Genomic DNA, 15,520 nt, shown 5'->3' with positions numbered 1-15,520 from the left:
CAAGGGTCAGAGTAGGATCAAACCTGAGGCTGGAAGTAGCAGAGGACTTTCATAGTCAGGTTCCAGGCCAGGGCAGATACCAAGGATCAGAGTCCAAGGATCAGAGTCCAAGTCAGAAGGCAAAGTGAAAATCGAACCAAGGTCAAAGCCAGGATTTGCACAGGGAGAAAAGATGGTCATGGCAGCCACAAATGTCCTTGGGTTTATATCGAGTGGGGAGGCAATGATGAGTCCTGGGGCTGCTGCCGGTCAGACCCCTTGATGCAGGACTTTCCATGGGCTGTGTCCATAGCAGGTCATGGGCAGTGGAGTGCAAGCTAATTACAGCTGCTACTGGGTGGCAGCCTGCTGCTGTCTGCTGCCTAGTAGTTCTATAGGGCCTGGGTTCTGGATCTGTGGAGTCATACCCTGAGCTAGCTTTAAACTAGCTAGTTCGGGTACCACTAGCAGTGAAACCCTCCCCGTTTAGGCTAGGACGCCTGCATATGTGCTCAAGCATCTAAGTTAGATGCTTGAGCACATATGTAGGCTCTCCTAGCCTAAACTGGGAGGGCTTCACTCCCACGTTGCCATGGCTTTCCTACTATAGTTATTCCAGCTAGCTAGCTCAAAGCTTTCTTGGGTATGTCTTCACATGCTGCAATCTCGCCTCTGATTACAGGGTAGACACACACGCTAAAGGGAAACTGTTTCACTCTTTCCCCTGAGTCACTACTGAGCCAGGGCCTGGGAATGGGGCTATGCTGCTGGGATTCCATCTTTCGAATAATGGAAGACCACAGTCCTAGCCTCACGTAGGCCCAGTCTATGCTAGACATGTTTGCTAGTAGTAATAGCAGATGGGGCGTGATTTCTTTTATGACATTCTGATACCAGCAAACGCCCTGGTGTAGATGCAGTTGGACTGGCAAAAGAAGTCCTTTTGCCAGTATAGCTGATTTCATTTGACAACTGTTATAAGTTATACAGGCAGAAGAGCTCTTTTTCTGGTATAAACTGTGTCTACACTGGGAAGATTTGCCAGGATAGCCATACTGATATAGCTGTACCAGCAAACCCTTTCTAGTGTAGACAAGGCCCTAGTTCACAAGAGATGGGGTGTTGCTGGTTGTGCTCTGTCCACATTTTGAGGGTGTTAATTAACATTCTGCCTCCCTAAAATCATTCCATATGTTCAGTTGGATATAGTATCCTCTGCTTCCCATCCCAAACTGCTGTGTAGTGCTGATGTACTCTCCTGAACAGGTGCCATCTTCTGCCCTGCATTTCAGTGGTGCATGGTGCAATCCTCATACACAGCCTCTAAAGCGCCTTGCAGGCTATAATGATTCCCTTTTCCTGACTAGCTTTTGCCCCAGGCCATGTGCCTTGTGTTCAGGTATTTTAGGAGCAGCGTCTCTCCAGATCTGTGGCCTGGATGTCACATTGTTTTTATCCACCTCAAGACATGCCCAGACAGAGAGATTTTTCCCCTGGCATGCCAGACAGCAAGCCCAGTCCTACCACCCTCATTCACGCAAATGGTTTCCTTTTGGCAGTCACATGAGATAATCTAGTTCCATTCTGAACTCGGACTGGGCTACAGTGCAGAAAATACACAGAAAGTACAAATAGCCAAATTCATCCACTGACTTCAGTGGGCTGCCCCAGGGATGGGCCCAAAACGTTTAACATTAATGGCATCACTCCCAGACCGAGGGTCTGTCTACACTGCAATTCAAGGTGTGATTGCAGCTCAATAGACATACCAGGGCTAGCTGTATCTGCGCTGGCGTGGCTGAAAATTAGAAGCGTAGATGTGGCGGCACGAGATTCAGAGCAGGCTAGCAATGGGAGCACATGCCCAGGTGGCCCGGCATATTTGTACAGCCCACGCTGCCCTGTCTACACTGCTAATTTAGTTAAAGCTAGAGCAGGTATGTCTAACCAAGCTGTGATCACGCCTCAGATTGCAGTGTTGACAATATACTCGATGCAGCCAGCACATAGCTTTTCCTCTGGAAACCTGTATTCCTTTTCTCTGACCAGCCCCTTCCCTCAGGCTTTCTCAGAGGATGGGCTCTATGTCATATAGGCTTTTGTCTACACGGGGAAATTGACTGGAAGAGCTATTGCAGCAGTTCCTTATTGCCTGCATGACCCTATTTCCAGACGCTTTGCTTCCTGCTACCCCCGACGGCATGGAAGATGCCATTCTGGAGCGAAAAATGGCATCCTCCGGGCAGCGTGACCTTGCACGCACCGTATGTGTGAGGTTATGCTGTGCAGAGCAAAATGGTGTCCTCCACACACTCAGGATAGCCGTGACTACATCCGTTGGTTGCATGACCCCCCTAGGTGTCACGACCCATAGTACGAGAACCCCAGAGCTATTTCTATCATTGCACTATTCTGGAATTGAGTGATTTTTATTCTGGAACCGAGTGATTTTTATAGGGAGCTATTCTGGAATAGTTTATTCCACTATAGACTTCTGTTCAATTTCCCCATGCAAACAAGGCCTTAATCCTAGTTTACACTGGATGCTCTGGATATTCCTGGGCCCAGTAGAAAACAATTTCGAGACAGACATAAGGAGAATTTGTTATTCAAGTACTCCCAGAATTTTGGATGTAAAATGGCACCTGGTTCTAAACTAAAACGCAGCCAATGCAATACCCAAAACCACTTTGGATTTAGCTGTTACACAGATGGGTCAACTCCAGAACCTTCTATTTGATTTCCTCTAAAATTTAGAGTTCTGGTAAAACAGGATCTGGATAAAAACCTACTCTGGTTTTGGTTCGGTAAGGCCCAAATATCCACTGACAAGGTTTTGCACAATCAAAACCTGACCCTATTGTGCCCAGTCTCTTGAAACAAAGGTCCAGGCGTAAATCTACATAGCTCCATTGACATGAATGGAGCTATAGACAAGATTCTGCCGAATTCACATCTTTCAGCAATGTGCATTTCATTTCTTGATAACTATTCCCTGAAATCCCAGCTTCTTTCCCGTCCTCGGCGTGTGTGATGGGCAATGACATACTTAAATAAATGCCAGACAAAAATAATTATCCACATCCTTGTTTCAAATTTATGCATTCCCCCTCCCCACCCTCAGACTCATCAGCTCATAATGGTTCTCCCCTCTCCTCTGATGGCTTTGTTTACACTAAAGTGAGCCATGGGGAGTTTATTATCTTCCCCTGCCGACACCTAGATATTGCATAGGACTGGTCAAACAGGACTGTTCGGCATCATTATCATACAAATAGGTCAGCAACTGTTACATCTCTGTGTGAGAGAAAATCATTCCCAGCTTCTGACAGGAATCAGATATTAGCCCACAGCTCTGAGCAGGACAGAATAGCGTCTCTAAATGCAAATATGAAACACTAAGGGTGTTATGTTTGTAGATGAATTAATGAGGCGCTATAGCTGGAACCTCTTGGATGAAAGCTGCTCTGTACTCGTAATGTTAATATATCCCACTGCACAGTGCTTCACAGACATGCTAATTAATCCTCTCAGCAGTGCTATGATGTATCACTAACCCCATTTTATGCATGGTGAAACTGAGGCATGGAAAGATCAGGTGACTTTCCCAAGCCCAAACAGTAAGTCATTGTCAGAGCCAAGATTAGAACTGTACTTCCTGACACCTAGTCCTGTGCACATTCCTTTAGACCACATTGTCTCGCTTATGAGTTTCACTATAAAGCAGGTGACAAAAATCCATTTTGTCCCAGAGGTGGTGACCCAGCTTGGAAACAGACAATCCCTTGCTCCAGAAGCCTGCTTGTGAAGGGGAAAGAAGACATTTAGGAGACAGAATACGCCAGAGGAAATCCTAAATGCCTGGATGAAGGAGGCTAGACCAAGTCTCTCTTCTTCTTCTCCTATAACTTCACTTGGTGGCCAGCTCTGCTCACGTTGATTCCTTTCTTCTCCTTTGTCTTATCTCGGAAAGATTTGAAGGACACCGAGATGAACCAAGCCCGACCTCGCTATGTCGTCGACCGTGCGGCGTATTCTGTCAACTTCTTTGATGAAGAGTTTGAGAAGAAAAAGAGAAGTTACCCGCTTGGGGAAAAAGTCAAGAACCTTTTCAGGTAATGTGGAATGCTACTGAGTCTCCTTCGGAGCATGTTGCCAGGTCAGTTTTGGCTCAGCAGTGCGGTGTTCGGGGGCGTGGAGAGAAGGGGAGGAGAGAATGCGAACCCTAAGATCAATACATTTCCATTAAAAAAAATTCCAGGGGAAACATGTTTTTAAGCAAATAAATAGTCTCCTGTGGCATTTTACAACCCAGGCATTGCAGCATAGGGGAAGCAATGACAACCTGTTAGTAATTTTCTAATCAATTTCACAATTAGGAGAGAGATTTTTTCAAAGGCACAAAGGGCGGTAGGCAACCAGCTGCCACTGAACCAGCCCACGACCCTGGAGGTTTGATTCACACACACACAAAGGCTCTGTCATGCAGTTCTAGCTGCATAAAAGGACCTTGAAATAATCAGAAATGGCCCCTTGAAAATACCCCCACGTGTCTAGGGACTCCTTAACTGGCATAGACCTAGTGTAAGGGCTCTGCATCTGCCCTGTTATCAGCTCCCAGCATAGGGAGTGAATCGGGGGCAAGGCTGGAGTGCACTGCATTATGGCTAGTCCTTGCTTCCCGGGGTCTAGCGTAGGCCAGCTGCTTTCACTTACATTGGGCGCAGGGCCCTGCCTCAGAATACAGGGAGTGCAAAATTGGCTTAAAGCCACTTTAACACTCCTCCAACATGTATAGAGTCCTGGCTCTGCCCCCAGGACAGCAATGGAGTAACGGAGAGTCAGGCCCTGCAAGCTAATAGCTAACTGAGCACAGATATTTGGAGTGGAAAGATTTCTGTACTCTGAAATCAAGATGGGCGGCTGTTTGAGGTGCTCTCTGGGCGTTGGATAGGCAAAGCCATAGGCTAGCGAGCCTTTGTTAAACTCGACACATTGATGCCTCAGAGGCTGTGGCTGTTCCCATGTTGACTTTAGATTTGGGTGGCATCCAGGTGCTTTTTAAGTGGAGGGAGTTTTTCAATAAGCCCCAGAAATAACTGCTCTCTATCTCACTTCGCTGATGTACGGAACAGCACCACCCCAGGGAGAAAATGCAGCACAGCCACTGGTGATTAATACATCTGGGATAACCAGAGCTGAGTAATGAATATATATTTGATTGGGTTTGCAGTGTAATTGAAAGGTAAATGGAGTTTATGGTTTTCACTTCAAATGAATCAGTCTGCAGTGTGCCATGACACCAGAAATGAAGGCAGCCTGGCTGTGCTCAGAAGAATGCTTTTGCTTTGCATTTATATAAAAAGCATCTTTCATCCAAGTATCTCAACGGGCTTTGCAGACATTAACTGAGGAAGGCTGTACATATATTGTTAGATCCATAGGACTGATAGGTAAGCTGAGGTTCACTGACATGCTTAAAGCCTTATAATGAGTCAGTGGCAGAAAGGAGAACAGAACCTAGAGAAACCCTGCAAGTCCTATGTTCTAACCACTGAAGAAAGATACTGCCTGAGATCCTTGAACAGTTCAGGTGATGTAGATATAAGATCTTACTCTAATTTCAATAGCACATGTGTGTCTAAATCCCTGTAATTGTTTTGGAAACTTCACCTCCTCTTTCTAAAATAGAAACCCTGTCCAACCATGCATTCTAGGGTAATATACAAATCCTAGAGATCCACTTCCCTTTTCCAACACGTGTGACGTTCAGCCTGTGCTAATAATCAGGGGCAGCTTCTGAGGAATGTCTGTCCGTCCCTGTTTTTTCACAAGACCCTGTGTTTGCTCAGATGGTTTATTCAGGAATATTTAATTAGTTTATGTGACTTCTACAGTCTGTTTCCAATACTTGTTTGTTTGTTAGTTTTATGTCTGCTGGATGTGATCAACAAAGCTGCAAATTCTTTCTTTTTAGACTGAGTCTTAAAATGTATTGGTCCAAGGCTTCTGATAATCCAGGATCAGAGCTAGGGCAAACCAGAGGTAGTTTAGATGATGCTAAACCTCACTGGTTGGGTTTTGATTTTGCAAGGTCAGAACTGCAGTCAGAAAGTGGGGCAGATCCAGATCCCATGTTATCTGAACCTCCAAAGCTTTGGAGAGGGGCTGATCTGGATTATGTTTCCCGTTTTGTTGTATTGCTGTGTGAAGCAGAATTGAACACAGTTTTGATCCAGGTAGTATTTGCTCCAAAGTTTGAGGATGGGTTGGATAAATGGTTCTGACCCATCCCTACCTGGGTCACAGCAATATAGCAGCTAAGAGTAAAAGGCCTGGTTCATCTTTGCGCTGCTCCTCGTGTCAACACCTGTGCCAGTGTGAAGCGTGTGCAGAATGCTGCCACATCAGCCTGGTGATGCTTCATACCCAGGTTGGCTTCGTATCTACTCCGGTCTAGTGTAAATGGCTTCCTAAGGCAAGAGGCAATGAAAATCAGGACCATTGTCCTTTGCATAGGAAACCTCGTAGAGAGGGGAAATGCTTTTTATTAGGACCCTCCTTCCTTACTTGTGTTCATTTCCTCTCTAGATGTTCATCATCCAGGTTCAAAGTCATCATCTACAGTCTGTTTCCAATACTCGTTTGGCTCCCCAAATATAAAATTAAAGACTACATTGTGCCCGATATCCTTGGGGGAATCAGTGCGGGGACAATACAAGTGCCACAAGGTGAGACCAGGTTTCCTTTCCCTAGTGGGGGTTAGAAAGTCACTTCCCCCCCTGGAGCAGCTGTGAGGAGAGAACATTCCCACCTTGCTCCAATTAAAGTCCGGACGTGCTGTCGATGGCTGATTTTATCCCCTTCCTGGGGTTGGCTTTATTAGTAACAACAGAACATACAACCTCAGCCCAAAGCTTTCTCCTCAAAGCTGGCTCGTCCTGGGTTTCCCAGCAGGGCCATCCTGGCTCTGCCCCTAGTTCCCTCTCACCAGAGGGTCACATCTCATAGCCTGGGAGAGTTAACAAGCTGCACTTGCCACAAAGACCCAGCAGAACTGACTCAGCAGCTTTGTGCAGATTTTTAACTTCCGCTAACAGGATGAGTCCTTACTAGAAGCGTCCTGCATCCCTACGAAGGCTGGTAGATCCTGCTGCCTTGGTACAGTAGCCCACTCCATAAAGGTCCATTATGGGCTTTCTTGCATCTTCCCCTGAAGCATTTAGTCCATTGTCAAAGACAGGCTGCAGAACTAACTGGGCCACTGTTCCGTGCCGGTAAGGGAATTCCCAGGGACCGCAGCTGTAACTGAGATGGAAGATCTGAAGTCAATTTCACTTGCATTTTTCAGGGATGGCCTTTGCGCTGCTTGCCAATCTGCCTCCCATCAATGGACTCTACTCCTCCTTCTTCCCTTTGATACCCTACTTCATCCTAGGTGGCATCCACCAGATGGTCCCAGGTAAGTTCCCCTTTCTAGTTCTGAGATTTGAATGTCTGTACATTCCAATTACGTTCATTGCCCGAGCACCTCCTCCAGCTGTACCATATCTCCTGATAGGGCACTGTTTTACCAAGCCTGTTCTCTGGTGCATTAATCAAGGTCCTAGATCTCTGGTGCCTGCTGTATCGCATTGCACCATGAACTGATAAACCACGGCCATGTTCTGCTACAGAACTGGCTGCACTGCAGTGGTGGGTAATTCCCAATCTACATTAATACTTTTCAGGATGGGATGCTTTGCATACATGTAAGTCACCTGTTACTGTTTTGTCTTGCAGGCACCTTTGCTGTCATCAGCATTATCGTTGGGAACGTCTGCCATGATCTGGCTCCTGAATCCGATTTCCAATACTTTAACCATACCACCAATGAGATAAACATCAACAACACAGCAATGGAGGCAGCCAGACTGGAGATCTCCGCCACATTAGCTTGTCTGACAGCCATCATACAAGTAAGGACATCTCGGCACTAAAGCTACAGTGTCCACGGCCTGAGCTAAGCCTAACCCTTCCCCTTGTATGAAGTTGAACAGTGACTGGTTACGCAGGACAACTGCAGTGGGATTTTGTCATTTGTACACCCTCGAGGAAGGGGATGGCAGTGCCAGCAGGTGCAACAATTGGGACTGTTTCCAAGTAGGTGATACCTGGAGACAAAGGGTTTGGAAGGGTCCTGTGGTGCTGGCCCTGACTTCAGAAACACTGGACCTCAGACACTATCGTGATTCTTAAACTATAATAGGGATCTGGATAGATGGACCCATCCTATATTAAAGTTTCTGAACAAAAAAGAGGCACATTGGGGTCTCTGTTCTTCCATGATCAGCAGCTCATAGCAATTGCAGGTGTATTTTTACTCCAAAGACACTTTGCATGGGAGCACATGGGGTGGTAGAAAATGAAGCACGTGGCAATGCCCATAGGAGGCATGGCGTATGCTAGACATGGCGTGTGCTAGACATGGTGTGTGCTAGGCAGGGTGTGCGCTAGAGACATAGTCAGAGCCGGTGCAAGGATATTTTGTGCCCTAGGCAAAACTTCCACCTTGTGCCCCCCCCCCCCTCCACACACACACACACACACACACATCGGTTCATTGAGGGGCAAATCCCAATGAGCCTTTATAGACCCCCAGAGGCCAGCCATGCCCAGGGGCTGCTCCCCAGCCCAGGTTCCACCCTCCCGCCCCCAAACTCCCCTGGAGGGTGCACAGCCCCCCCCCCCCCCCGCGAGCCCTCTCCACCACACCCTGGCGGCCTCCGCCCCGAGTCCACTCACTGGCTTTGCTGGGCTTGGGCCGCTGCAGCAGCTCGGCAGGGAGGAGCCGCCTTCCGGAGGCACCGGAGAGCCAGAGCGTCCTGCTTGCAGGGGCGGCGAGCCCCAGCCATGGAGGAGCCGGCATGGCGCAGGGGGGCAGCAGCCCTGCAAAGGCGGCGGCGCCACTAGCGAGGAGCGGCTGCACCCCTCGCCCCTCCTGCCCAGGCTGCGGCCCGCCCCCCCCCCCCGGGGGTCTCCTGCAGGCTGCAGCGGATGCATGTGGGCGCCGGCCCCCATGCGCCCCCCGGCTCCCCGCTCACCTAGGGTTACCATATTTCAACAATAAAAAAACAGGACGGGGGGGAAAGCCTTGCCCTAGCCCCGCCCCCATCCACTCCCTCCCACTTCCCACCCCCTGACTGCCTCCCTCAGAACCCCCAACCCCCCCCCTGCTCCTTGTCCCCTGACTGCCCCCTCCTGGGACCCCTGCCCCTAACTGCCCCCCAGAACTCCATCCCCTACCTGTCCCCTGACTGCCCCAAACCTTATTCACACCCCCACCCCCGACAGACCCCCGGGACTCCCACGCCCCATCCAACCACTCCCCACCCCCTGACAGGACCCCCAGAACTCCCGACCTAACCACCCCTGCTTCCTGTCCCCTGACTGCTCCAATCCCTCTCCACACCCCCGCCCCCTGACAACCTCCCCCACAGAACTCCTGACCCATCCAACCCTCCCCCTGCTCCCTGACTCCCCCCCCCCCGTGACTCCCCTTACCATGCCCATGCTGGTCAGACACTGGCTCCACGTGGAGGCAAAACACACTGCCGCATGCACAGCCCCTCCCCTGCAGAGTGCTGAGGCAGCGGGAGCGGGGAGCTCCGGGAGGGGCAGCAGTGGCGGCGACTCACATGCCCGGGAGGCGCAGAGCCCGAGCGGGGCAAGGGGGGAGCTGGGGGGCGCACAGGGGCCGGCACCCACATGCATCTGCTGCAGCTTGCAGGAGCCCCTGGGGGTGGGGGGGCGCCAGGCCGCAGCCTGGGCAGGAGGAGCGGGGGGCCCGGCTAGACCCAGCTAGCGGCGCCGCCGCCTTTGCAGGGCTGCTGCCCCCCTGCGCCACGCCGGCTCCTCCATGGCTGGGGCTCGCCACCCCCGCAAGCCGACGCTCTGGCTCTCCGGTGCCTCCGGAAGGCGGCTCCTCCCTTCCGAGCCAGGGCACCGCTTTTTGGCGCCCCCAACCACTTGGCGCCCTAGTGGTTGCACCGGCCCTGGACATAGTCTGTATTTCCACTGCCTGTGTTCAGAGCGGGCGTCTGGCTCATGGTGCAGGGCTGGAGGGAGGATGCAGTTGCCAGGATGGTGCAAAGTTCACCCTGTGCACTCTCCCAATCCTGTGAGCAGAGAGAGTCATTGATTAGAGCACTCGCCGGGCGACACTAGTGGCCCCAAGGGAACAAAACGGCATCCCAGCCACACTCCCCTAGCCTCTGTATTGGCTCTTTGCCACCAGAGCATGCTCCCAGCCTGGCATGACTCTCCCTGGGCTAGTTACGCTGGCTCTGTCTCCAGACCGCCCCAGTGCCCAGCGCCAAGTGGCTGCCCCACACTGCAGGGGCCAGCCTGTCGCGTGCAGCAGCTCTCCGTTAATGATCTCTGTGATGGCCCCTGGGGACGGGGTCTGGGCTGTTTCCAGTACGTTTTCACTGTAATGCGTGTGTCCGTCCATCCTTAGATCTGTCTGGGATTCGTGCAGTTTGGCTTCGTTGCCATCTACCTCTCGGAATCCTTCATCCGGGGCTTCATGACTGCAGCAGGACTCCAGATCCTCATCTCGGTGCTCAAATATGTCTTTGGCTTGACGATCCCGGCCTACACTGGGCCCTTGGCCACCGTCTATGTAAGTGAGCTCGCTGGGGTAGGGACCTTCTCTCCACACCTCGGCCCAGGGGCTAGCACGCTGCAGACACTGCGTCAGCAAATACATGGGGACGTTACTTAATGAATCCTAAATCAAATGAGCAGAGGGCTGAGAGGGTGCAAGCACATGGCAGTCCGCTCCATTCCCAGCACTCTCAGTTTGTACCCAGAGTCCCTTGTGCCGCTACTGTCATAAATAAAACCACAATCAGACCTGAGCCCTGATCGTTTTTAATTATTATCATTGATGGGTCTTGAGGGAGTCTTGGAAGGAATATTAGCCCTCCTGCTTCAGGGCACGAGACAGCCTCTAGCTATTAGGGGTCGGGGGAAACTACCCGTGGCTGCAGGTCATCCCATAAATATGACCTCTTGTGCCTTCCTCTGATCCATCTGGTACTGGCCACTGTCAGAGATGGGACACTGAACTAAATGGTCCCCTGGTCTGCTCCAGCCTGGCAGTTCCTCTGAGGCAAGGTTCTGTTCATTGAAGGCGACACTGCTGGATTGACCTTAGCCTGTTTAGGTTTGGAATCCCAGAATCAGATGAGTCAGCAGAGAGTCGGGCATGTCAGAGCGTCCCTGGGGTCGGTGCAGGAAAATCCAAACCTACAGTCCCTAGAGACACCTCCGTGATTTTTAGTATTCCAATGAACGCAGGTATTCCGTCTGGATTTAAACATTTCCCAGCATTCTTTGCAAGTCAGGCGCTGCAGCACTGGGGAAGTGGATGAGAATTAGGGACTAGCGGAAAAAAAAGAGACCCATATGGGGTTGATCCATATTTCATCCGCCTCTGACTGATATATGGCAATGGAGTGACCGTGGCATAAGACTGGTATGAGAGGGGAATCAGGCCCTGGTGAATCTATTTTCACTGTCCCAGATGAGCGAAACAACACAAAAAAGGATGCAATCAGCACTAACGATGGAACAAAAATGAGCGTTTTTTTCCAAATGCTTTGAGTTTCAATAATCAAAGATGTCATTAGGGGCATGGGTAAGGGCACTGAATGTTTTTAAATATATAGGCCCAGATCCTCAACGGCTATGAATGGGGTAGCTGCACTGAAGTCAGTGGAGATGTGCTTTACGCGAACTTGAGGAGATGGCCCCGCCCCTCTCTGGGGCCGATCCATAGTCCTTTCCATTGACTTCCGCGGGTCCTATGCACCTGGAAGTTTGGCTGCATAACTGAAGTAGCCAGACACAGAAGCAGGCTGTCTTGGGATTTCTGGTGTTTGTTTCATTCCCCAGTGCCTGTTTCATATGCTCAGAGCAGGGGTGCTGGAACGGTTTGTATAGTCGGGGGGCTGAGAGCCATTGAACCAAACTGTAAACCCTGGATATGATGGAAATCACTTCAAGCCAGAGGGTGCAGCAGCACCCCCAGCACCTGTGGCTCAGAGATGTCCATGGGGAGGCCAGAGTGGGCTGGGGGGGTGTTCTCTGCTTTGCCCACTGGAATTCCAAGTAGCCCTTCTCAACATTTTGCTGACTGCTGTCCCTTCTCCCCCCTCTAGACATTTATTGATATTTGCAAAAATCTCCCCAAGACCAACGTGGCCTCCTTGATCTTCGCCCTGATCAGCATTGTGCTCCTGATTATTGTGAAAGAGCTCAACATGAAATACATGAAGAAGATCCGGGTGCCCATCCCCATGGAGATTGTCATAGTAAGTGACATCCGAGCTCTGTCATCCTCTGTCCATTAGAGAGGAAACAACCTTTCCCTGAAAGAGCCTTTTCCCCTCATCTCTTCCCAGCCTTTGCAGGAAGGTGCCTCTCTAGGACAGGCAGGGAAAGGGCCTAGATTTCAAAGCACCCTTGCTTTGACACTGGTGAGGCATGATGTCGGACTCAGGACACCTGCATGGCTTGGATGCTTGGGGAAGCAGGAGGCACCGGCAGTGTCACTCTAATTAGATTTTTTGGTTTCGGTTCGGGGGGGCTCGCACCGCTGAGCCCAGTGCACCAGTGCCTGCTTCACATGGTCATTTACACCAGGACAAAGTGGGTGTAGAACACTACACTTCTGATTTGGTTGCCTTTTACACCCTGCACTCACTTTGCCCGGGTGCACAATTCAAGGGCGACGGGACATCGGGGCCCCTGAGTTTGGCTTCAGTTTCAGAAATTCAGCAGCTCCAGAACCTCCGAGAGAAACTGCTGACCCCACTGAATTTCATGTCAGAACGAGGGTTGGGCCTGAGTCAGAACATTTGGCTCAGGGACCCCCAAATCCCAGGTGGGTGTGTGACGGATTCAGTCACCCTGTTGTGGTTCACCTCTAAGTGAAACCATGACAAACTATACATCTCCCCAGCCCCCACAGAGCCACAGCGGGTTAGGTTCATATCTGCAGAGGCCTTGCCATCCGCATTCCTGCTATGGGCTCTCTCTCAACCATATAAGGGCTAAGTCTCCCCTCAGAGCATGTGTAGAATGGCCACAAGCTTCCATGGGGGAGGGAGTGTTACCGAGATTTTAGGACAGGAAACTAGGGGTCAGGAACTTTGGATTCTATTCCTCACTATCCCAGCTTGCTGCTATTTCAGGGCTCTGTCTCAGTTCTCCAAAATGGGGATGACATGACTGATCAACCTTGTCTTGTGTGGCTCCAGTAATACTCATCAAGTGCTTGGATATCCTGTGATGAAAGGGGATAGGGAAGCCCAAGTATTATTATATCCTCAAGAGGAGGAGAAACTTCCCCCCCCCTTTGTTTCTTCCTCATATTTTGGATTGCCAGTGCACTCCTTTAATGTCTGTGGGGGTAAACTAATCCGTGACATAAACGGACATAACACCCATTGAAGCAGATGGATGTTTCTCCCGCTTGATCCAGGGCTGAATTTGGCTTTACGGGTATCGTTCTCGTCTGTAGTAGGCATTAGCCACTATCTCACCATCCCGCACAGCTAAGTCCGTGCAATGCTGCGTAAGGATCTGACAATGCTGCTTCCCCTTACAGCTCCTTTACTCTCTGTGATTTCAGGTCATAGTAGCTACCGCGGTCTCCGGCTGCTTGAACATGCCTGAGAAATACAACATGCCAGTCGTTGGGAAGATTAAGATGGGGTAAGTGCGCATGCAGGCTTGAATCCATTTCCAAGGGCTGATTCCTTCTGGACCAGGGATAGTCCCCTACCAGCCCGTGCTGCAATCTGGGATACAACCCCCACAGAAGTGAGGGATAACGAAGGACACTGACTGCTGAAATAGAGAACTCAGTGAAAGGGACACCATTTTATTACTGACCTTCGCCCCATTTACTGAGGTTCCTCCGTAGCTCTCCCTGAGTGATTGCCTTGTCCTCAGCAAAATCTATGCCCCTAACAAACAGCCTCATGCAGAAAGGCACCACTGGGCACTACAAGGGGGTAGAGAGGGGTTCCACCCTGGTTCAGGTTCTGCACAAGGCAGGAGCTGAATGTGACCTTTGTCTCCAGTGGGGTATGTACAGTGACCGCAGGAGACCTGGGTTTGCGTCCCAGCTCTACCACAGCCTCCCTGAGGGACCTTGGGCAAGTCATTTTATCTTTCCAGGCCTTGGTTTCCCATCTGGGAAATGTAAAATCCTCCCTTCCTTTGTCTGTCTTATACTTTGTGTCTGTGCAGCACCCAGCACTATGGGGCAACAGTTTCTGCTGGGGCCGCTAGGCGCTACCATAATACAAGTTACTTGTAACAAGTAATAATAACTACAGCAGGGAGCGACTGTCTTTTGTGATTGGTATCCAAAGAGGGCACTAATTTGCCTGAGCATTCGTAAATCATCCTACAATATCCTAGGATAAGGACTAACCCCAGGCTGTAGCAATAGCCCTGCAGCACTGCACTCAGATACCATTGTGCAGGGTGAGGCATAAGAACCAAAATAGAACAGAATCTAGGCCAGGTTGGAGTGGAAAATGTCTCCTAATCCTTCTTTCTTTACCTGAGTCAATGCATTAGTGGATTATAAAGGGCAGCATATAATTACCAAGCTATAATTGTGCAAAGCATACAATACTGCGCTGCACAATCTTATAATTACAAGGGACACACAGCACCAGTCCTGTGTCGAAATAATAAACAAGGCTAGAGCTGGGATATTATTCAGCATGTGCAAAGCATGGTAAATTCTGTAAGCCTGGGGATCACGTTGGTATTCTTTGTAGAGATATATTCCATTTAGGTTCAATTGGAATGTTGTGTTTCAATTATTCTATCAGAGAGACAAGGTGGGAGGTAATATCTTTTCTTGGCCCAACTTCTGTTGGTGGAAGATACAAGTTTTTGAGGCACTCCGCTCTTTTTTCTTCAGTCCTGAAGCAGAGCTCTGTGTAAGCTTAAAGGCTTGTCTCTCTTCCCAACAGAAGTTGGGCCAAGAAAAAATATTACCTCCCGCCTGGTCTCTCTAATATCCTGGGACCAACACCGCTACAACGACACTGCATATTATACTATATCATATACAATAAAAGTCAAAATGAAAAAGTTGTTTCAAAATGAGAAAGTCAAAACATGGTTTCAACCTTATCAAAATGAATCGTTTTGATCTTTTTTCAAAATGAAATTTCATTGACATTGTCTCATTCCTGTGAAATGTTTCGATTTAGTCAAATTTTCTGACTCTTCCGCTGGAAAATTTTTGAGGAGCTCTAATTCTTTGGTGTTGGTGATGCAGTTCCTGGCACTCCTCTCTCGGTCGGTTCTGAGCCAACGGCTCTGCATGGCACTAGAGGGGGCTGTGTTGCTTGGAGGTGCAGTCTTTCAGATTAAAGAGAGAGCAAAAGATGTGGTCACTTGGGATCATTTAAAATCCTCTGGCACTTTTTGCAAAAACCCCAGCATCCTGACCAAATCCCAGCTG

General features: G+C 49.8%; 1 protein-coding gene across 1 annotated transcript in view; it reads left to right on the top strand.

Annotated features, from left to right (window-relative positions):
* Window positions 1-3,969: 3,969 nt before the first annotated feature.
* Window positions 3,970-15,520, top strand: part of SLC26A9 (solute carrier family 26 member 9) — a 31,829-nt gene continuing 20,278 nt past the window's right edge. The window contains exons 1-7 of the mRNA XM_065403947.1: window positions 3,970-4,094; window positions 6,571-6,710; window positions 7,331-7,441; window positions 7,762-7,937; window positions 10,478-10,642; window positions 12,186-12,338; window positions 13,661-13,743. Coding sequence (XP_065260019.1) covers window positions 3,970-4,094; window positions 6,571-6,710; window positions 7,331-7,441; window positions 7,762-7,937; window positions 10,478-10,642; window positions 12,186-12,338; window positions 13,661-13,743 — 953 coding nt within the window. The remainder of the gene's footprint in view (window positions 4,095-6,570; window positions 6,711-7,330; window positions 7,442-7,761; window positions 7,938-10,477; window positions 10,643-12,185; window positions 12,339-13,660; window positions 13,744-15,520) is intronic.

This window comes from Emys orbicularis, chromosome 4, assembly GCF_028017835.1.
Source record: "Emys orbicularis isolate rEmyOrb1 chromosome 4, rEmyOrb1.hap1, whole genome shotgun sequence".
Classification (NCBI taxonomy): domain Eukaryota; kingdom Metazoa; phylum Chordata; order Testudines; family Emydidae; genus Emys; species Emys orbicularis.
The sequence above is the reverse complement of the archived record's forward strand: the minus strand, read 5'-3'. Positions and strand labels throughout refer to the sequence as shown.